Source organism: Colletotrichum gloeosporioides (assembly GCF_011800055.1).
Source record: "Colletotrichum gloeosporioides strain Lc1 chromosome Unknown consensus_47, whole genome shotgun sequence".
Lineage (NCBI taxonomy): Eukaryota > Fungi > Ascomycota > Sordariomycetes > Glomerellales > Glomerellaceae > Colletotrichum > Colletotrichum gloeosporioides.
The window spans coordinates 283060-303159 of record NW_025544692.1 but is presented as its reverse complement, the minus strand read 5'-3'; the positions used below and the strand labels follow the sequence as shown (position 1 = coordinate 303159).

Genomic DNA, 20100 nt, shown 5'->3' with positions numbered 1-20100 from the left:
GAGTTGGGAGGTAGCTTGGAGCTGTTTGTCTGAGTCTCACAGCAACCGCAATGGTTGGCGCCAGGACCAAATGCTCCGGTGATGTCATACTGAGCTAACGCCATGCCCATCAGAAAAAAGAAGTAGCCACTCACGCACCGCCACTGGTTGAAATGATGGGACGGACAGGGCCGGGATTGTGGGGTAGCGCAGGCGCTGCCAGCTGGCGGTCTGTGCGTCGGGATGCACAAACCAGACTCACATGCTTCCACCGACACCGAATTTCCCAATTTCCTCACCTTGGATTCGTCCCAAACTTGACGGGGGCCTGGACCGGTCCATAACGTCACTGCTCGACGTGCCCTCCCTCTCCGGTATTCCGTCATCAGGAGCGGAAAGTCTGCAGTCCCCGCGGTCTCTCATCCCTCCGGCGACGGGTGTTGCTAAGCTTCCGGCGCCGTTGGCTGGAATGGATTCACGGTTCCTCCGCCGGATGGGTCTCGATTTGTCCGGGATGGTCGGTCATGGACGGCCGGTACCAGGTCCAAATGCACGGCGTAGCTCCGACTGCGATCAAGGAAATTTATTCCAACTAGACAAGTTTTATACAGCCGCATAACAGCAGCGCATTTTCCAGCTCTCGTGACACCAAGCCCTAGCCCGTAGTCCCTCCCAAGGTATCTCAATTGTTGCCCAATATTCGAATCTGTACAAGTACACCGTCCAACATCGTACAGCCTGATAGCTCAGAATAGCTTATAACTCCGTCCATTTCTTATGTTTTGCATTTAGTCAGAGACACCAGTGGGGGTGTTGCAGAGGATGCCCTGGTCAAGCTGTGTACATAGTCAGCATCTTATTCAAGCTAAGACTGTCATCATCAAGGGGAACTTACGATGGGCAGGACGCAGCAACGAGCACGCTGTCCAATGGCAGAGCAGACCTCGCTGAAGTTGTCGGCGGAAGTCACGGTCTCGGGCGGGTTGCCGCAGTCGAGGTCCGCGACGCCGAGGACGTCAGTAGCGCAGCACTGAGCGGTGCCGTAGAGGCCGGAGCATGCGACGTAGGCCTGGCGCTCCTCAAGGGGTGCCGACATGGCGACGCTGGCGAAGAGGGCGGCGACGGCGACGAGGAACTGCATTGTGATGGTTTGTGTTTGAGGTGGTTTGGTGGTATGGATAACGATTGGTAGGTAACGAAGGCTGATTTGAAGCTTGAAGCTGAAGGCTGTTGAGAGTTGAGGGTTGAAGACTAGTGATGGGCTGAAGAGGAGGATAGACAAGACAGTTTACCTGGACAAGACGTTGCCTTTTATACACATTCCACAATAACCAGAACGAGCCCATAATACACAGTCTTGACCTTCGTCACAGGGCTCCCTCTCGATGACGATGCTCCATCGTCCACAGCGCGCAAACCAGGACGCGCTCGCGCCGCCATCGCACCCCCCCCCCCCCCGNCCATCGCCCCCCCCCCCCCCCGGGCTGGGGTGACATCGTGATAGAACGCAGCATCCATAATCTGGAAGCGGATATAGCACACCTCTTGAAGCTCGTGGAGTGACGAACACGGCTCTGTCGATCTCATGGGGCTCTCCTCCTTCTCCTCATCCCTGACTCTCGATAAGCTGAGACCTCTTCACGTCTGCTGAACGCACCGGGGTGCCGTGGTTGGATGGAGATGAAAGTCACCCCATCCATGCCAGCACACCAGCTCCCTCGCGGAGACTAATCAGATCGGTACCTGAATCTCCAATGGAGCCTTGAGGAGTTTGCCACATGCAGTTTGGAGGCCGCTTAGCCGTGACCTTGGCAGATGAACAGCCGCTTTCTTTGATATCATAGGTCGCCGTTGCCCACACACCGAATGAGAGGGGGCTTCGATGCCTTCATCTTACTGGACGAGGCGTATAAGTGGACGAGGGGGAGAAATAGGGCTACTGTGAAGTACCCAGACGCCGGTGGACAGGGCTACACAAGACAAACGGCTCCGGGACGATTCCCCTGAAGAGGATGGATTGACGTGGTCATCCACATGGGGCCTTGGGACGATGCACCAAAGCAACCAGACGCAGGCACAAACCAGCAACCCAGTCTCCAAACGCAAGGGAAAATACCAATGCAGTATACACTACTGCTGCCGAAATGCCCCCGGCCCCATGCTCGACTCCGGCATGTAAGTGTGGCCACTCGACCTGAACTCCACGAGGCGCAGAAGACAAGGTCTCCAAACAAGGAAAACCATAGAAAACACCCTTCTGCCGATCTTGGGCGACATCAGACAAACCGCAACGTGACACGCACAGCAACGCTCTCAGGTGGTGACGACAGCCTCGAATCTCAGACAAGAGGGGATGACAGGTGACAAGATATCGGTACCAAGAAACCTACCTTCGCGGTCCAGACTGACGACAGTGGCAGCCACGGGATGCAACCGAGACCCAGGAGGCTTCGGCGCCAAACCACCAGACGCCAGACCGCCGAGACAATGGGCTTTTCCCTCACACAAAAACAACCCGCATTGTCCAAATCTCGCATGGCGGAAAACGGCCGGCTGATCAAACCCTCACTGGGAGGTAGCGTAGCCAGGAAGTCCTGAAAGAGACTCCCTGTCACGCTCAGGGGCACCGCATACGTCAACCCATCCAGACGAAAACGAGCCTCACAAACCGCATACAAATCTGCATGAACAGGATTTTGGGAAGGTGCCCCGAAGTCCCAAGGGGAAGAAAACAAGGTAGCATACAATAACCGAACCGCTTTCGAGGGAAATGTGATCGTCTTTGCAGTGTGTTGCAGTGGCAAGGCGTCGGGTAATTCGAATGCAAGCACTCTATCCCTCCCACTCAGCCGGGTAATCCCACCCCTTCCCCTTCTCCTCGTTGTTGAAAATGCAACAATCGGACGAGAAATCCGGGGCCGAAGGCGAAAGAAATGTTTGCGGATACCAGCAACACGGCAACGTGCCGCGACGAGAGGAGCCAAACAACAACTCTGCAAAAGGGAATTAGACATGATATGATTTTCACAACACTGGGGAGACAAACCGGTATCGAACCACACCCCGACCCAAACTAGCGTACCAAACTTTCTTCAGGCCCAAGAGCAAAGCAAACCACAGACCAAGGCCTGGATATATCGTTGGGCGTCCTCTGACGACGGTCGAGAACGCGGAAGCGGGGGTATATGCGCCTCTCCCCTGCGTCTTAACTGCCGGCGCCCACCCAACGCACCACCACAACCACACACCACACAACACACACACACTACCCTGCCGACCCCATCCTTGATGTTCTGGAAGCGGAGGAGGTGGCCGGCGTCATCACACCGAGTCCCTACCTCCAAAAGACTTTCTTTCTCCCAACGGTCGACGATCTCCTCGTGTCTACGCCGTGACGCCCGTGGCTGAGTGGCTCAGTTCCCTCCCCGATCGGCGACGCCACGATGGTTTAGGTCCCCACGGCGAGCAGGTCCTTGACCAGCTGTAATGCACCAAGCAGCACATCTTCGCCTTTTACATAGTCTAATGCATCCCAACATCGCCATCATCAACAACGTGCGTTGATAAGAATAGAAACAAACCCGCAGGAAAAGAATGCGATGAACAGCGAGATGTGAATTTTTCAGACGACTTCAGCTCTGCTGGGAACATGCATGATCGCGGCGATCGGCTCCAGGGGCAGGAAATTACACAACCTCATCACCATGCACCATCCTTCCTTCGATCCGGCACGAGAAACTCGGGGGACACATGTACAACGCCGCCGCCGCAGCTCGGCAAATGGGGCCGTTCTCAGATCGGGGGCCGCAAAATGTCTCAGTTCGTAGGGCTTACCGTGACATGCTCCCCATCCGACGCCGTCGCAGAAACTTAGAAGGTTGTAATACACGCCGTCAAGTAAGCTTCTTACAGCCTTCATATTGGAAAATCGCCGAAGAGGGGCGTAGGCGTGCACCGCTGCAATCACGTCATAGCCTGGTCCGAACCGTCGGTACCGCTCACTTGAAGCCGCAACGACGTCCCCCAACGACGGGACAATACCACACAACCCAAAGAGAAAACTCGCAACTCACAACTTTTTGGGACGCTGCATTACCGCCTCCAGAGAAACCTGCCGCCTGCACCAAATTCCCAGAGCCGGAGAGGCCGGGGTGGTTGATTCGCCTTGCTGCATGGGCTTGCACATTTTGCCTCCCGCGATGTCACCCCAATCACTCCTCTCATCACCTCTGCACCGCAATTCCATCGTCACCGACTCATCCACAGCAGAGGCAGCCAAGCTCCCAAATGAGCGAACCGAGATCCATCTTGCAAAGGAAAATAGGAGAAAAGCCACACTTGAGGCGCTAGGGCATGACTGCCATCTTGAGGCCCCCTGTCCTCTCGATCGCCCTGGAAGCGACCCCAGATGCAGCAACGATCGCCCGTCCAAAACAAGGTCAACCGTCGACGTCGTCTCATTTGCGCCGCCGGCAAGCGCTTCGAGTACGGATGGCGGCGAGCGGGATAGCGCCACGCGTTACACCTCGCAAAAGGCATTAAACCACTTGGCCAGCCATTGGCCATTTCGATTGGCTGCTTAATGCTGGAGCCTTGACTGTAGTGGTTGCCTGTACCCAAACAGACCGACATGTACGTAACGGCGTAGTATCAAGGCGAAATGAAGCAGTGAGAGCGTACGGCTACCAAGGTATTACGGAGTGAGAAGGCAATCTGTGCAGCCATCGACACCATGCCACTACCAAACCCTTCGAGCCTCTCGCATGCGATCGTCATCAGCTCGACAAGGTCTCGCCTTGCGGTAACCTCGAGGAGCGGCAACTCCGCGATGTTCCTGGCGTTTCGTCGATCTGGCCCATATAGCACAAGCGCGTTCTTGCTGACACGCGTATCTTCTGGTGATCTTTGAGCTTTACGACAGCAATCCGAGGCACTCTTCCATCTGCTTCGTAGTATTGAGACGGGAATAGTGCCCAACATACCCGCCACTTGGCGAGAGGCCTCACTGCTCATTGGGCAGTACGCCGAGATGCACTGCAAACAACATCACGGCATCACGATCCGGATCATACTGGCTCGCCAACCCTGCCTTCCATTCCTATAGGGCCGCTTGAGTGTCCGTGGTAATCGTACAATGTTGTCTATCGCGTTCGAATCCTCTATGCCCCAATCCCGCCAGAAGCAATAAACCCAGATACCCAGCGGCATCCAACACTTGGATGGATTAAGCGTAGAAGTTGACCGTCTGCAGGTGCAAGTCAGTACACGCGGAATCAAATGGCTCGCTATAACACTTACATCCTTCTTCTTGGCCTGCACCTCGGCAATGGCGTCCACGTAGTGCTCGTGGCTAATCTTGTTCTTGCCCATACGCAGGGCAATCATACCAGCCTCCACACAGACAGCCTTAAGCATGGCACCTCCGAACTCGTCTGTGCTGCGAGCCAATTCACCCCAGTTGACAGCGGGGTCAACCTTCATCTTGCGGGAATGGATCTTGAGAATCTGCGCGCGGGCCTCCTCGTTCGGCAGGGGGAACTCGATCTTTCGGTCGAGACGACCTGAACGGAGCAGGGCGGGGTCCAAAACGTCGACTCTGTTCGTGGCGGCCAGGACCTTGATGCGGTCGTCTGACGCAAAACCGTCCAGCTGGTTGAGAAGCTCCAACATAGTGCGCTGTACTTCTCTGTCACCGCTCTTCTCGCTGTCGAAACGCTTCGTACCGACGGCATCCAACTCGTCGATGAAGATGATGGCGGGGGCCTTTTCCTTGGCGAGAGCAAAGCAGTCTCGTACCAGCTTAGCTCCGTCACCAATAAACATTTGCACAAGTTGGGGACCGGCGAGCTTGAGGAAGGTGGCATCGGTCTGCGCTGCGCAAGCTCTGGCGAGAAGCGTCTTTCCCGTACCTGGAGGGCCGTACATCAGAGCACCTGGTGAAGTCAGTATTGTCTTGTCCAAGGAAATAGCGCCACCACAACGTACCCTTCGGCGCCTTGATGCCAATCTTCTTGAAGCGCTCAGCCTCCTTCATGGGCCAGACAATAGCCTCGACGAGCTCCTCGATCTGCTTGTCCAGACCACCAACGTCGGTGTACTTCTCCGTGGGCTTCTCGTCAACCTCCATAGCCTTGACTCTGCTGTCATATTCGGCAGGCAGAGTGTCGAGAATAAGGTAGGAGTCCTTGTTGACTCCAATCAGGTCGCCGGGCTTCAAGGTCGTAGGGTCGACCAGACCGATCAACGGCAGGAATATGGTTTGCCTAGTGGAGGTCTTGATGACTGCCGACTTGCCGACGCGGGTGGCATCCAAATCGATGTTGGCGCCCTCCTCAGATGATTCGGCGGTCGGGTCGAGATCGAGGAGTTCGACGACGTTACCAACGAGGTAGGGTAATTGGCTGGTGGAGCATGCAAGTCAGTCATTTCGTCATCACAAGCTGGATGGAGGGGCATACCGGTTGTTGGCAATCTTGTCGAGGTTCTCCTTGATCTTCTCCCCCATGGTAGCCTTCTCGTGCGTCAACCGTTGCAGTTCGCTGCGCATGATTCTGGAGTCGTTCTCAAGCAGGCGTTTGCGGGTCTGGATGTCCTGGGTGCTGAGATTCAGGATCTCGTCGTCCAAGATGTCTTCTTCGTCCTCCTCGGCATCCTTCATGTCGGCATCGCCTTCGCCTGTGGGCTTCTTCTTGTCCTTGTCCTTGTCGCCATCATCTCTCTTCTTCTCGTTCTGATCCTGACGATCGAGATCCTCAAGATCCTCGAGGGTCGACATGGTGGCGGGGTGTGCGGGCGGACGGAATTAAAAGTGCTAAATTATCGTCAAGGAGAGAACAATCGCCGTGTCTATCGTCAATGCGTCAGGTGTGATGGCGATGGTGGGGGAAATGCCGTTGTTCGTCGTGAGGTAGGTGTTTTGTTGAGTCTGAAAGGGACAGCTTCCGAGCTGCAGTCGTGAGGCTCGAGCTACCTTACTCTCTCAAGGCAAGCAACAGTCGCGTAATCAGCCTGGCCTAGAGCTGCCCTGTGCGTTCAGCCGGAGTGACCAGGCCGCAAAGCGCTAGGAGGAAAGTCCGACCGGATCCGGCTACTGTGCACTAGCCGTTTCTACACTGTACCACTTACTGTGCCGGATCAATAGCAAGCAACACGAGGTGAAATCAAGAACGAGCTACGCCTCTTTAGTCTCATGGAATGTTTTGATCTCTATTTTGTTTCTGAAAATTCGCCCAACTAATCGACATAAGAAATTGTCGCTCGCTATCGCATCTAACGAAATCCCAGCCCCATTTGACGCAGGGCCAAGCTCCAGACCAGATATCGCACCCGTGGACGCTCTTCCATCTTCCACCGATTAAAAGGGTATATGATGCGCACAAATGCATACAACCAGTCATTACACCGCATAGCTGCCATCTTACAACAGGACACTCCGTCATTAAATCATTCGTCGTCCAGAATACGGCTGGCCAACGCCCCGATGATGGGGACCTCGAACCTGCGACTTGTAAGCGCACGTCCCTGTTTGGGATGTTCATGAACATACCTATCCAGCGTATCCGCATCTTGGTATGCCTTCAGCGCCAGCCAGATCATCATGAAGACATCCCCGATGAAGAAGAGCCAGCTGAGAAATGCGGACCATGAGAGGAAGACCAAATGGAAGATCATGACTGCCGTGAAGAGCAGCGCTGACTGCCACGCATGGAACCTGTGCCCCCTGTCAGAAACTTGTACACCATCTGCCACCCATGCCCACTGAGAGCCATCGCGGGGTCGGCCATGTTGACATCCTTCGCGGCTCCGTGCTCAGGACCTCGAGATGCCTCCGCCGTGTCCCATTCCACGTACCTCACATAGTCGCTGTTTCGCTCCCCAATCAACAACAGGATGGCACCAAGTGGCGGGAAGGCCAGGTACGCCAAAGCCGCCTCGTAGTCCAACCGGATCCCCAAGCTCGTGTCAAACTCGCTCACGCCCTCCCGATGTGCGTCCGCCGAGGGATATGATCCAGGCAGGCTCGGTTGCCATCCACGCTGGGGCTGCGGGTGCTGCAGAGGAGGCGGCGAGGGCTGGTTGTAGGGCGAGAACGGCCGTCGGAAGTCGGCGGAGGCGCGCGGCGATGCGAGCGGCGGGGAGAGAGCTCTTTCGCGCTCTGGCGGGGAGGATTGGTACGGAGCGAAGTCCATGGTGATGCTCGGCCTCCGGAGTGCTTCTCGTCAGAGCGGGACTGCGCTTGATGTTTACTTTAAGAATCGGCTCGTCGTGAAGGAACGGACGTCGAGGGTGCGACAATCAAAGCAAGTCGGGTTTGCGGGGTGGTGGTGTTGATGGTGATATGTTGTCGAGGAATGCGTGGAGACAGTACGAATCGAGAGGTACGTCAGCTGGCCGATTTCGAGAGCTCAGAAACGCGCAATGGCATGGCGTCAGGTACACTACGCTGGACTCGAGGCACCTTCGCAACCCTTTTCCCGCTGGAGCTTGCGCCTCAAGCTTAATTAGGGGTCTTTTTCGGTCCGACGGCGCGTTCATGCAGGTCACCTGCAGCGGTCATGTTAGTGGCTTGCACCCCGCACCCACCACTCAAATTGGAGCATCCCTTCCAACTGTCAGTCTGTCACTGACGCACATCCATCTTTGACGATGGCCCAGGCCTAAACACATGTCAAGCTAACATAGTTCATCTGTTTAAAACTCCTGTCAACCAGCTACATGTGTCTGCGTTTAGGCTTGTTTCTTCACAGCAAACCAGGCAACATTCTCCTGAGACGGGCGCCTTCCTTGGAAGGCTGATCCTTGTCTTCGCTTGAAATGCCCCCTCTCATGTGGATTTAATAGAATACATTTCAATGCTTTGCGTGGAAGGGAACGAAAAACAGTGCTTTGGTAACCTGGTAAATAGCAGTCCCTAGTACGCTGTGACAGCGACCACATTGCTTGTAGGTTCTTTGTGATTACTACCGCTGCCATCGTCTTGTCGTTGCCGTCATTATAGTTAAGTACTGCCATAGGTAGACACAGAATCGATAGGCCATTTGTATCAGGAAACCGAGCTTCCATAGACGACAACTTGAGAGCCGCCGGCCCAACAATTCATGCTGGCACGTCGTAGCTCTAAAGTCACCTGCGTACCAGCAGAATGTCATAATAAACTCTATAGTAGAGATCCGTCGTCTCCTGATAATACAGACTTTTACAGGAATATCATACACTCCCTCCCATCTACTCAGTCTTCTTCTCTTCAGCCTCAGCCGGCTTGCCCTCCTCCTCCAACATCGTTTTCCGTCCCTCCAGCGTCAGCCACAGGCTCTTGCTACCAGCCTCCAAAGCATTCGTAAGACCCAGACCAGCGCTCTGGAGAATGTACACAAGCTGTGCCCTCAAGCCATCCAGGCCACCCTCGATGCCACCAACCCACTTGACGCCCTCCACGTCAAACACGTCACCCTCAACACGTCCACCGACGAGCAGCAGCTTCTGCAGACCGTTCTGCACCAGCGGGTCGTAGTAACTCGGGTTCTTCTTCCTCGTCGGCGCCGGGAACTTGGGCGGGCTGGGCGAGAGAATCCTCAGCGCAGCAGCCAGGTGCGCAGGCGACACGGCGGGGAACACGAGCGCCGCCGTCGGTCCGCACAGCAAAGGCGAGATCTGCGCGTAGGCAGAGTCCTCCGGCACCTCAAAGCTCTTCATCGCCTCGTACGCCGCCATGCTCAGATCGTGCACCAGCGGACCCTTGCGTCCCTGCGGCGTGTTGGGGTTCGCCTTGGCGACCTCGGGGTCGTAGAACTCGGCCAGCTTCAGCGCGACGTTAAACATGCGCGTGCGCAGGACCTGCAGGTGGACGTCGCGGCCCAGCACCGGGGAGCCTTCGGGCGTGGCTGCGTCGAGGGCGTTGTTGAGCTCGCGACGGACGGCGGACCACTCGTCTGCCGTCAGGTTGCTGTGCTGGAAGAAGAGGATGAGGGGCGTCGTGCGGAGGAGGGAGGTGTAGGTTCGGATGAGCTGCGACTTGCGGGTCTCGGGCGGGCGGGCGGAGGGAGGCTTTGTCGCGGGGACGTAGTCGGCCGGCATACGAGAAAAGGAGCTGCCGGGGCCTGCTGCTGAGGGGGCCGCGAGGTAGGGAGTTGTGGTGCTGAGATATCGCGCGATCGGGGTGGAGGGGGTCGCCAGCCTGCGCAGGGCGCGGGCGGCCTGTGTTGGTAACCGAGGCGGCATTCTGCAACATAGAGTCAGTCAATGGATCACGGTGAGATTTTGGGGGGCATCATACGTGTCTGGTGAGCAGGAAGTGTCTGTCCTGCCGCTGGATATGCTGGTGATGGAAAAAGTCGACGAAGCTTTCGAGCTTCAACTTCGATCGGACAAATTTCTGGTGGTCCGTGCACCATTATCGAGGTTGATTTGATTGGCCAATCAGCCACACCCCTTTGACTACTCGTCAACCCGATGATGTATTCACTGACCCCAGCGGAGAGCAAAGGCTTCTGAAAAGAGTCGAACGAAATGGGGGAAATTGAAGAATAAAGATGACCATCACTGAAATATGAGACCAGCTACACGGTCGCTCGGCATCTTCTAGGTGGTCCGGCATTGGTCCGGCCGTGTGGGGCCGCGTCTTCGGATGGCTGCCGCCTCCATCGTGAAGGGTTGAAGTCTCATAATCCATGTTCAAGTTGCAGAAATCAAACTGAACTCCACGTTGAGTTGTTCTTCAGTCACTGAAAAAGAGACATGGGGGCTGTTTATAGAAAGGTTGCGGCCATATTGGTGCCATGTACCATTATGGCTCGGAAAGCTTTTTTCGTTGACTCTAGGAAACCTACTTAAAGACTCAGAAGTTGACGCCATGTCTTGAAAGACTTTGCCCAGATTTTGTCAATCATCGCACACATTTCAAACTAAAGACATCTTTGTGCTACTTAATCTCCACCATTTCAAAAGTAACCAACATGACTACCACCACCACAACAAGAACGAACATGGCTGTCAACGAACGCTATTTCGGTCACGCTACTGATTATTTTCTGGATAACTTGAAATTCGCTGATAAAAATCTCCGAATTCGCGGCCGATGGATCACCCACCACAGCGAACGATTTGCCTCAACCCTTCTTGCCGCGTCAGCAGAAGGAATCGAATGGGCACGCAAGAAAGAAAAGAGGCTAACCAGCGAGTGTCTAAAGAGGACCGCCACACACAAGAGAAAGTTAGAAGAAGCCTTCAGAGACGAGGCTCGATATTTTGACTTGATTATCGAGTTAAAGCAGATCCTTCGAGAGCATTACCTACTAAAATATCTCGGCTGCCGCCGAAAAGATCTCACAGCCACCTTCCAAAAATACGGTGCTGTTGAGAAAGTCAGCGAGTTCTTCCGATGCGAGCACTTGCGTCGCAAAGGCATGACCTGGGGAGAAATGATTCAGGCTATAGATGAGGAAGAGCGCCAGCTCTGGACGTGGCAGACATCGCACAGTCTTCAGGATATTACGCGTTATGGCGAAAACATTCTCCGACCAAAGCCAGCAGCACCAGTCACAGAGATTGCGAAAGGAATTGCCGATCTATGTGGCGAGCTAGACGGATTCGATGGCGCAACTGCCTTTGAGTCATTAGTCTCCATCGTCCGAGAGAATACAGGAAAGTCTGATCGGGACTTCAATGAATACACGGCACTCCACTGGACCGCATCCTGGGGAGAGTTAGCCAAGCGACTCCGCAATGACAGCGCTCTATTAGATCGGAGATTTGCCGGAAATCACAACGAGGCATTGAGAGACCTACTTGAAACAAAGATCGACGAGATGAATTGCCGCCTTTTCAAGAAGAACCTTGTAAGCATTAGGATAGGCATCAACTTGGTGGAGCCGACACGAGAGGCATGTGAAGAAGCCATCTTTTATAAAGCTGGTATAGAGAGGTTAGGCCAGAATTGGCAGTGAGGGTAGACTCTTCGAAGTACTTGACATCTATCACATCATGTAATAGGGACGATAAAGACGACAGGGACAGTAGAGACGACAGGGACAGTAGAGACGACAGGGACAGTAGAGACGACAGGGACAGTAGAGACGACAGGGACAGTAGAGACGACAGGGAGTAGAGACGACAGGGAATAGACAGGACGGAGATTATAGGGACAACGGCCTGATAGGAGCAGAGAACAGTTGGTATGATAAAGAAAATACAGCTCACGCAAGGCCTAATGCTCGTCAAACTACCTAAATACAGATGTCGACTTGCCCTAAGTTTCCGGCATCAAATCCCCTAACCAATAGAGCTCTCTTCTGAAAGAATACTGAGGCTTCACTTCTTAGCAATGTTCAGGCCGTGGAGCTTTGCCTGCAGGTGTTCAATGGTCTCAGATGCATTTGTGCTCATCATCAAGTGACCGATACCAAGGAACATCTGAGCTTCGTCCTGGGTCATGTTCTTCATGAAGTCCATTGCTCCATTGGGGGTCGTCAGAGTGCGGAACAACTCAGGCGTGATGGGGCCGTCCAATTTGTTGCCACCGAGCATCTTTTCGCAGAAGGTGAAAAATCGTTCAACCTCACGCTTCGGAATACCGCTCCACTGAAGGAAAGAAGACTCGATCGCGCGTGTCTCTTCAAGACCGAAGTCTCCAGCGAGGTTGTAATGCTTGGACAGCTTCGATCCGAGGATGTCTGCGGCATCAAATGGATGCTTCTGGCGGTGCTTCACCAACCGGTCGATCCACATAAGGACAAGGCGGCGTGTCTCCGAGCCGGCCGGCAGTCTTTTGTTCTGCTCGCTAATGGTGCCCATGATGGTCTTGTGTGCACTAGCTTTCATCCATATGTTCTTGTAGAGGGCAACCTCGGCCTCTCTCCATGTCATGCCGATCGTGTACTCGTGCGAGTATGGGTTGGGGTCGTGGTAGAGGTATCGTTGGCAGTGGCCGGCAGCACGACTCTTGGCGGTAGCGTCCTCCAGAATCTTATCTGTCAATGTCAGAAAGTGCTGGAGATAGACTTCGTACGGCTCGTTCTTCAACTTGGCCAGGTGCCCGGGTCCCTTCATGTCCGCCCAATGCTGGGCGAAGTATCTCATAATCGACGACCGAAGAGCCTCTGAAATACCGTCGCGAGTGACGACGAGGCCCTTCTGTTTGATAGGATAAGGGTGAGGAACCCATCTCTCGATAGGGTAAAGGGGCACCGAGGCCAGGCACGACACATGACGAGATTTGACGTAAGCATCGTATGGGAGCACAATGTGATCATGGCCAACTTTGGAACCAAGAAGGTCAATCACGTACACGCCTTCTTCCGTTGAGACGCCTCTGATGTGGCAGCTGAGGATTGGGCGAGGCCAGAACATAGGATCTTTGCCTTTTGAGGTCTGGAACTCGTTGGTTTCGCGCGATATATCGCCGGCAGTGGATGCAATCCATTCAGCATTGCGACTGAGGACGGTCATCTCGACAATCGCATCACAGTGTGCTACCGCTGATCAGCATATTGTGACAGTTGGAAATGAGGATAAAGATCACTTACGCGCAAGGATGAGGTATATCAAACCCTGAAGGTGATAGTAGATGTTGTCGGTAGCGTCCCACGCTAAAAGCTTCCTCTTGACGTCCGGGTCCGCTGTTTTCAGACATGCCTTCCAGTCCAAACCTTCTCGACCAAGCCAGGGCCCGCAAGCTGCGACTGTTGACGAGAAAACGGTGCGAGAGTTCTTCATAGTCATCTTGTCAGCCAGGTCTTCGGTCGCGGGCATGTCTCCTCTTCCGTCTAGATTCATTGTCACTGCCGCATCAGTGAAAAGCTCGGAATAGGTAAAGCTCTGGAACTTTTGAGCCACGGCACGTAACATGTCGACGGCGCGGAGGAAGTGCTTTCGCTTCTGGCAAGCGTAATAGTGGTTGTTTGACCAATCTGCCTTCTGACACTTCTCCGAACAATAGGCGCGCCTCATGTAGCGGAATGCCTCGACGTGGCAGCCTGAGCAGTGCCGCAACCTGTTGGGTGAATTGGCACAGCGGACGTGACAGAAAGCGCACTTGTTCACATCAAGAAGCTCATGAAGATCATTCAACTTGGTGCTCGCAGCTACTTGATGTAAACGGTTGTCAGAATCCTCGTCATGTCGTCCTTGGTAGATGAATCGAGTGTATCGAAGCCAGGCTTGCTTTCTGGGTAGTTCGGTTGCATCGTTCGAAGAAGAAGATGCAGGATAGGCGCCAGGTACGGAGAGTTCATCGGCGGCGACGGGGGCCGGGCTGACTGGAATAGTGCCAGAGACAGCGAGTTGACCGAGAAGCTGACTGAAGGTGCAACGGATGGAGAGATCAGACCGTTCGTGGAGAGAGAACGCAAACCGCGTCAGCCACCAGTAATCATGGGCGTTGGGGTCGCTCGAAAGCTGGACGACACGCTGCAGTGAGGAGTTCGCGTAAGGCCAAAGGGCGAGTACAAATCGGCGGTTGTAGTCAGCGATACCCTTCTCGAGCTTTACGTCCGGAGAGATGACCTTTTCGTCATCGGCCGGCGTGGGAAGCGCAGCAAACATGCGATCGAGCGGGTCTCCAGGCTGCCGATCGTAGCGCTTTGAGCGGTCGAAATAGTCAGGGAGACCATCCTGGAAAAGGTGGTAGTCGATCTCAATGAGATTTCGCCGAGCTTCTTCATCGAGAGTGTCTGCCGTTTTATTTTCCTTGCGCTGAAAACGAAGACAGCTATTAGTCAGAAGCCTATAAATGTAGTGGAAGACGTACAGAGTAGCCTGACACATCGAGGACGCGCTCGAGGTGATGGCGGTCGGCCAAAGTGAACCAGGAGGGCGTGGGGGTCGGATAAAGACCGCCGGAAGCCATCTCGATGGTTTTCTGGACAGGAGAAAATAGCAAAAAGATGGCGAGGACGGAGATGTTGAGAAATACTTCGGAGAGGACGCGAGCAATGGGATGGTCGAGAGACGCAGGGTGCGATCAACCCGACCAAGGATAATTGCCGTTGTTTTGTGCAGAGACGAAAGAATGCGAAAAGAAGACGAAGAGATTTTTTCCTGTGGTTGTGTGAAAATGACAGAGAAACTCATTCACCTGTTGTGAGGTAGTAGGAAGGAGCCCTCGTTCGTTCCTGCCTTTCTCACTCTTCATCCTGAGTTCGGGTGGATCACAATGGGACACGCAGCTGAGGCAGCAACTCGACAGAAACTTCGATGAAATACAAACAAATTCTTTACCTTTGAGCTCTGAAAATCAGTGACTCCTCGTCAAATCAACGCCAGCAGCTCTTGGCCGACTAGGCCACCACCAATCCTTACCCTGGCCGACCCCTTCATGGGTGTGCTCTGTCTGGTCAGTCTCTTCTCGTTTCGCTGTACCCTCGGCTTCCAATTCTGCCAGAATTGCCACACTCCGATCGTTCCAAGGTCGATATGTCTCAAGCCATTGCCTCCATGTCTTTTCTACAACCCCTTTTTGAGACCCATCACTCAGAGTCAGATGACCGTGCTCGAACTGACGTCTCAGCGTGCCGAGTATAATCTTGAAGGTGCTAGCTGAAACTATGGTCGCCCAGTTCCACGGGTAGCCCCTTTCAGCTTGTCGTTTACGCCATGCTTCGGCTCGCATGAAGTACTCAAGCACCAAATCAGGGGCAGTCTTCGGCATCGCGCGGCTTTCGTTGGCCCAAATTCTCTTGTGTACTCGAGCTTGCTCTTCTCTACTATTCGTTGACATGGAGGCTCTAGTCTCCTCGAAGTTGATTTCTGCTGTTTCTATATCCCGAGCGGATATGAAGATCCCCTGTCTTTTGCCGTCGTTGTTCAAGAACGTTGGAACACAACTAGCCATGGCGCAGAGGATCGGCGGGGAAATTGCGAATGCCACAAGATCATGAAGTCCAGCTCCCATATCTTTAGCTATACTCTCAAAGTCGGACAAGAGCGCCCTTAATACATCTTTTCTGGAGTCCTTGTCATTATAGCGTAGGATCTCCTGGGCGAAAATGCCAAAGCCGTCATCGAACTTGATGGTGTACCGGCATGTCGACGCTTCGCAGTTGGGGAAACCACACCAGCGCCAGTTACAATCTGGTGCATTACCCAATTCCCGAAGCTCGCGATCCTTGTAACGCTCTGTTATCTTTCGACGACGAAGCAGGATGTTGTAATACGCATCATGTCGATGATTCCTCGTCGATCCTCCAAACGCAAAATTCGGAAAAGGGGCTCGGGCACGCTTATCTACGACTTCAGTGGTGAAATCTGGAGGTGTTTTCCAGCTGTCATCCAGGAAAGTTTGGGACATAAACCACTCCAGAGCAGGACCATGCTTGCTATAGTCCAGTTTTGGAACGGGTGGAAGTTGTTGCAGTTCTCTTAGGTCTGGGGCGGAACGGCTGCTTCGCAGTGAGTCCTCGCTTCCGCTGCTGCTGGCTTCATCATCTGAGCCCCAGTCTGATAGGGCCAGTGGAGGTGAAAGTTCGAGGCTTCCAAGGCTTCGGACGCTTCTGAGGGAACGTAATGAGGGTGATGAATCCGCATCTCTCTCCGAAATTAGTTCAAAAGAATTATCAGGATCACCCAGAAATGACCAGTCATGACTATCATCCAAGGCAGATGATGAAGACGTCTCACGATAATCTCGCCGGTTTTCGTCTTTGTCGTCGAGCCCTTGACGTTTCTCAGAAGGAGGATTCGGGAAGAAGAAAGAATTGCCGCTATTATCGGTCATTCTGGTTATTGTTCGAGCAAATTGCTGGTTATCGAATACTCTGGGTTAGGATTATGATGCTAATCGTCGGAATCTGGTGTTGCATTGAAGAAATAAGAAAACAACGGCTCGGCCATTTAAGTCCTGCTTGAACGATGTGGCTTCATATATAGGCGACTGGATCTCTCCAAACATATCATAACTGGCTTCATACAATGCCAATGAATACGAACAATACTCGGTAGCCGTTCTTTCATGACGCACCCGAGGTTTGGTCTCTGTGATATCTGGCCAAAGCTCCAACGTCATAACAAAGGTCCATGGACAATGGCCTGCCCAGCCAAATTGTCCCCTCGTATTGAAACCAACTCCATCACAAACTTGCCAGTTTCCAGTGTCAAACAGTAGAAGTTTTGCAAGAGACGTGCCGACAGAGAGATATGATATGCGACGAAATTTCAATATGTGCAGTTTTAGTTCTAATGACGTCTATTCAACGAAGGCCATATCAAGAGTTGAAGAATTCAGGCTTTCAAAGACTGAAAGAACAAAGGAAGGCAAGGGCCCAAAAAGCTTCAAACCTAGTAGAACTGACCTGAAGACTCCTAGATGAAGGGGAAGTTGCTTGCCTAGTCCAGATCTGATCCCTTGTTGACTTGATACCAGCTATCTTCCAACTCGCCGTTATGGTCCTCCAAGTCTGAGACCTTCTCTTTGCAAATTGCCTCTGATGGTGTACCTGCGGCCTGGTTCGCACCCTTGAAGCCACCGTCTTCATCCAAAATATTAGTAGCAGCGGCCGATTGCAAAGCTTTAGTAGTCTCTTGCTTGCGGCGTGCGGCCTCCTCGGCCAGTTCTTCGGTCCGGCGAGAACGGGCCTCGTAGCCGGCTACTAGCTGCTTCACACGACCGCCCCCAAAGGATCCAACTCGAGCAACTCCAGGGTTTCCAACCGCCAAGTGCTCATAGATGTCTGGAGATCCAATGGTGTTGCTGCGATTATTGATGTTTGACTTATTGGGATAGGAGTTCGAAAAGTCGACGGGAGCATCAGATGGCTTGCTATCCTCCATCCATTGCATGCAACGGGCATGGTATCCGGCGCCACCCTGCATGTTCTCGAAAGTGTCTGACATCGTGTTGGTTGGTTGTGAAGAGTGTGTGTTGGGTTATGTTGATGGTATGCGTTGCTCCAATTGACTCAGTTGGAAATGTCTTGCTTCTGAGACTTGAAAGAAGACGAAGGCAAACTGGTTCATATATGCAAGCTCGAGAATGAATTTCAAATTTGAATCAATATAATTATTTGGTTCTGTAGAAGACCAAGCAGTTGAATAGGCTTCTTGTTGTCGTCCCCAGGACAATGAAAATGAAGATCTACAAGTTCAAAGAACAGGCTGCATCATGCACTATGGTTTCTGTCTGGACACAATGAAGGTGGTCCAAGAGCAAAAGAATCAATTGAACTGCCCTATTGCATCTCGTGAAGAGTGCTTTTGCTCATAGAACATTAGTCTTACGGTCCGTATTGTCAGAAGATATCAAAGCATATGGAAATCGTATGTGTTTGACTGGCCAAGATCTCAGAATCAAAGTCATTGTTGCCTCTAGCCTACAGCCCCGAGATGAATTGCAAAGCCTCATTCTCAAATCCCGATCCTAGAAATCTGCAGCGTTGGAGTGGCGAAGAGCATAAGACGGTTTCATGGGAACAATCAACTGTAGTCTTCCGAATATCCAATCTTCACGGTCTGGTCCTCCGACACTCTGTCCCATTCTTCGTTCAGATACCTGGAGCTTTCTAAAGCACCGTGCATATGAGGAAGAAAGGAGAACCCATGTGTTGGCTTGAGCCAAACTCATTTCAGGACAGAAAAGACGGTTCGTCGAAGTGCAAAGGTTCAAATATGCGCAAACGTCGGTGAAGTCCATCAAGAACTGTATTTCAACCACTCAACGTCCAATAATATGTAAGTCCCTAAAAGGTCACTTCACGACTCGCTTGGTTTTCTAGTTGGTATGCCTCTGTGCTGCACTCGGTGAAGTCATCTTTGGGGACGTTGTCGATCGGATCTGAGACATGCCGAAACCATAGCAGAGTCCGCCATTCCAACTTTGATCGTGGCTGGCCGGTTGCGATGCGATATGAAAACAAGAAAGCACAGGATGCTACGAGGGGAGCCACTATGGCAACCAATAGACAAAACAAAAACCACTTTAGGGAGCAGAGAATGCCTTGCGGGCGACACTAAGAACCCCAAATCCAGCCATGCGAAGAGGCGTAGGTTGGAAGACACGACGTTAAACCACCCTGGCCGTGACGCCAAGGGAAGTTTGCTTGCTCGTTCGATCCAGGGGCTTGCGCGCTGGGCAAGACTCCATGCGATGTGGCGCTTCGGCGGACATGAATACATGCGCACTTCCAGCCACAGCGCCATTTCGTCCGGTTGAAACCAAATATAGGTACCCAAAGCCTGTATGCCGGTGTTAGGTGGCCAGCTTGCGCGCTGGAGATGCACAATATCTTAGGTATTGGGGGCGAGTGTCACGTCGGACCAATGGCAATGAAAGAGATTCACAAAGCCTTAGTGTATGCGCAGAAGCCGAAGAGAAAATGTTTCCAATTTTAAGCTTATCACAGTCTGATCGCCGCGGAAAGCGTACCCCATCGAGATGCACCTGGCGTCAGTAAAGTGATCGACTCTTGTTTGTCCTTATTAGACCGTGGCACATGTGCCAGACAAGGAAACCCACAGCAACGGAAACTCCCAGACGTTACTGACACCATGTGTTGCTCGTTGGGATACGCTCAAAAATAGACATCTCCCGAGTCTCAGAGGTCGATAGTGCTGGCAGGCCGGGCCAGATTAGCCCTCCAATGATGCTTATTGACGGGGTCCTTCTGATACAGGTTGATCTCGAAAAACCTATCGTGAATGTCACATTTGAAGTTCTTGAACCTGAATAAGACTTGTCAGCAGGGGCATTTTCCTAAGTCTAGAACCGTCCAATGCGAGAAGGACTCGTCGTGGAAGGAGGAAGAAAGGGAGGTTCCATACGAATTGACCTTCTGAAAGTTGATTTGGATCAAGAAGTCTTCAGCGACCTCGACATATGAATGGGTGCAATCCGCAAAGTTGACAAAGTATCGCTTGCTCTCTAGCGGCCCATAGTTGACTTGACGCACCAGCTGGATTGCATAGAGAGGAATCCGGTTGGAACTATCGATCTTGGGAGTTGCTTCTATGACTGTCGGCTGGCTGTCTTTGGCCCAGGCCATGAATTGAGTGAACCTGACCTCATGATCGGTATGTAGAGCCTTGTAGGGCTTGAGGGACTCGCAGCAAAGTAGTGCAGACATGGCGTCTAATTACTTGATTGATGTTCAGCCACAGAAAGAAAATAGTTCGGAGAGACTTGCTGGATTGTGGAAG

At 52.9% G+C, this 20100-nt stretch overlaps 9 protein-coding genes across 9 annotated transcripts; 1 reads left to right on the top strand and 8 right to left on the bottom strand.

The window, feature by feature from the left end:
* Positions 1–767: 767 nt before the first annotated feature.
* On the bottom strand, positions 768–1120 carry GCG54_00005808 (Trihydrophobin; the record flags this gene model as incomplete). The annotated part of the gene is made up of 2 exons (XM_045405824.1): positions 768–815; positions 875–1120. 2 exons carry the CDS (start codon positions 1118–1120, stop codon positions 768–770), a joined length of 294 nt encoding a protein of 97 aa, XP_045264222.1.
* Positions 1121–5203: 4083 nt separating this feature from the next.
* GCG54_00005807 (26S proteasome regulatory subunit 6A) lies at positions 5204–6754 on the bottom strand (the record flags this gene model as incomplete). Its single annotated transcript, XM_045405823.1, has 4 exons — positions 5204–5224; positions 5278–5912; positions 5965–6380; positions 6438–6754. 4 exons carry the CDS (start codon positions 6752–6754, stop codon positions 5204–5206), a joined length of 1389 nt encoding a protein of 462 aa, XP_045264221.1.
* A 668-nt stretch (positions 6755–7422) lies between these two features.
* Positions 7423–8168, bottom strand: GCG54_00005806 (uncharacterized protein; the record flags this gene model as incomplete). Its single annotated transcript, XM_045405822.1, has 3 exons — positions 7423–7477; positions 7526–7674; positions 7719–8168. 3 exons carry the CDS (start codon positions 8166–8168, stop codon positions 7423–7425), a joined length of 654 nt encoding a protein of 217 aa, XP_045264220.1.
* A 1036-nt stretch (positions 8169–9204) lies between these two features.
* Positions 9205–10197, bottom strand: GCG54_00005805 (uncharacterized protein; the record flags this gene model as incomplete). Its single annotated transcript, XM_045405821.1, has 1 exon — positions 9205–10197. The coding sequence occupies one exon, from the start codon at positions 10195–10197 to the stop codon at positions 9205–9207; it is 993 nt and encodes a 330-aa protein (XP_045264219.1).
* A 734-nt stretch (positions 10198–10931) lies between these two features.
* Positions 10932–11921, top strand: GCG54_00005804 (uncharacterized protein; the record flags this gene model as incomplete). Its single annotated transcript, XM_045405820.1, has 1 exon — positions 10932–11921. The coding sequence occupies one exon, from the start codon at positions 10932–10934 to the stop codon at positions 11919–11921; it is 990 nt and encodes a 329-aa protein (XP_045264218.1).
* A 364-nt stretch (positions 11922–12285) lies between these two features.
* GCG54_00005803 (uncharacterized protein) lies at positions 12286–14821 on the bottom strand (the record flags this gene model as incomplete). The annotated part of the gene is made up of 3 exons (XM_045405819.1): positions 12286–13451; positions 13500–14667; positions 14723–14821. The coding sequence occupies 3 exons, from the start codon at positions 14819–14821 to the stop codon at positions 12286–12288; spliced, it is 2433 nt and encodes an 810-aa protein (XP_045264217.1).
* A 387-nt stretch (positions 14822–15208) lies between these two features.
* On the bottom strand, positions 15209–16687 carry GCG54_00005802 (uncharacterized protein; the record flags this gene model as incomplete). The annotated part of the gene is made up of 1 exon (XM_045405818.1): positions 15209–16687. One exon carries the CDS (start codon positions 16685–16687, stop codon positions 15209–15211), a length of 1479 nt encoding a protein of 492 aa, XP_045264216.1.
* Positions 16688–17295: 608 nt separating this feature from the next.
* On the bottom strand, positions 17296–17802 carry GCG54_00005801 (uncharacterized protein; the record flags this gene model as incomplete). The annotated part of the gene is made up of 1 exon (XM_045405817.1): positions 17296–17802. One exon carries the CDS (start codon positions 17800–17802, stop codon positions 17296–17298), a length of 507 nt encoding a protein of 168 aa, XP_045264215.1.
* A 1697-nt stretch (positions 17803–19499) lies between these two features.
* GCG54_00005800 (uncharacterized protein) lies at positions 19500–20027 on the bottom strand (the record flags this gene model as incomplete). Its single annotated transcript, XM_045405816.1, has 2 exons — positions 19500–19626; positions 19726–20027. The coding sequence occupies 2 exons, from the start codon at positions 20025–20027 to the stop codon at positions 19500–19502; spliced, it is 429 nt and encodes a 142-aa protein (XP_045264214.1).
* Between the last annotated feature and the right edge of the window lie 73 nt (positions 20028–20100).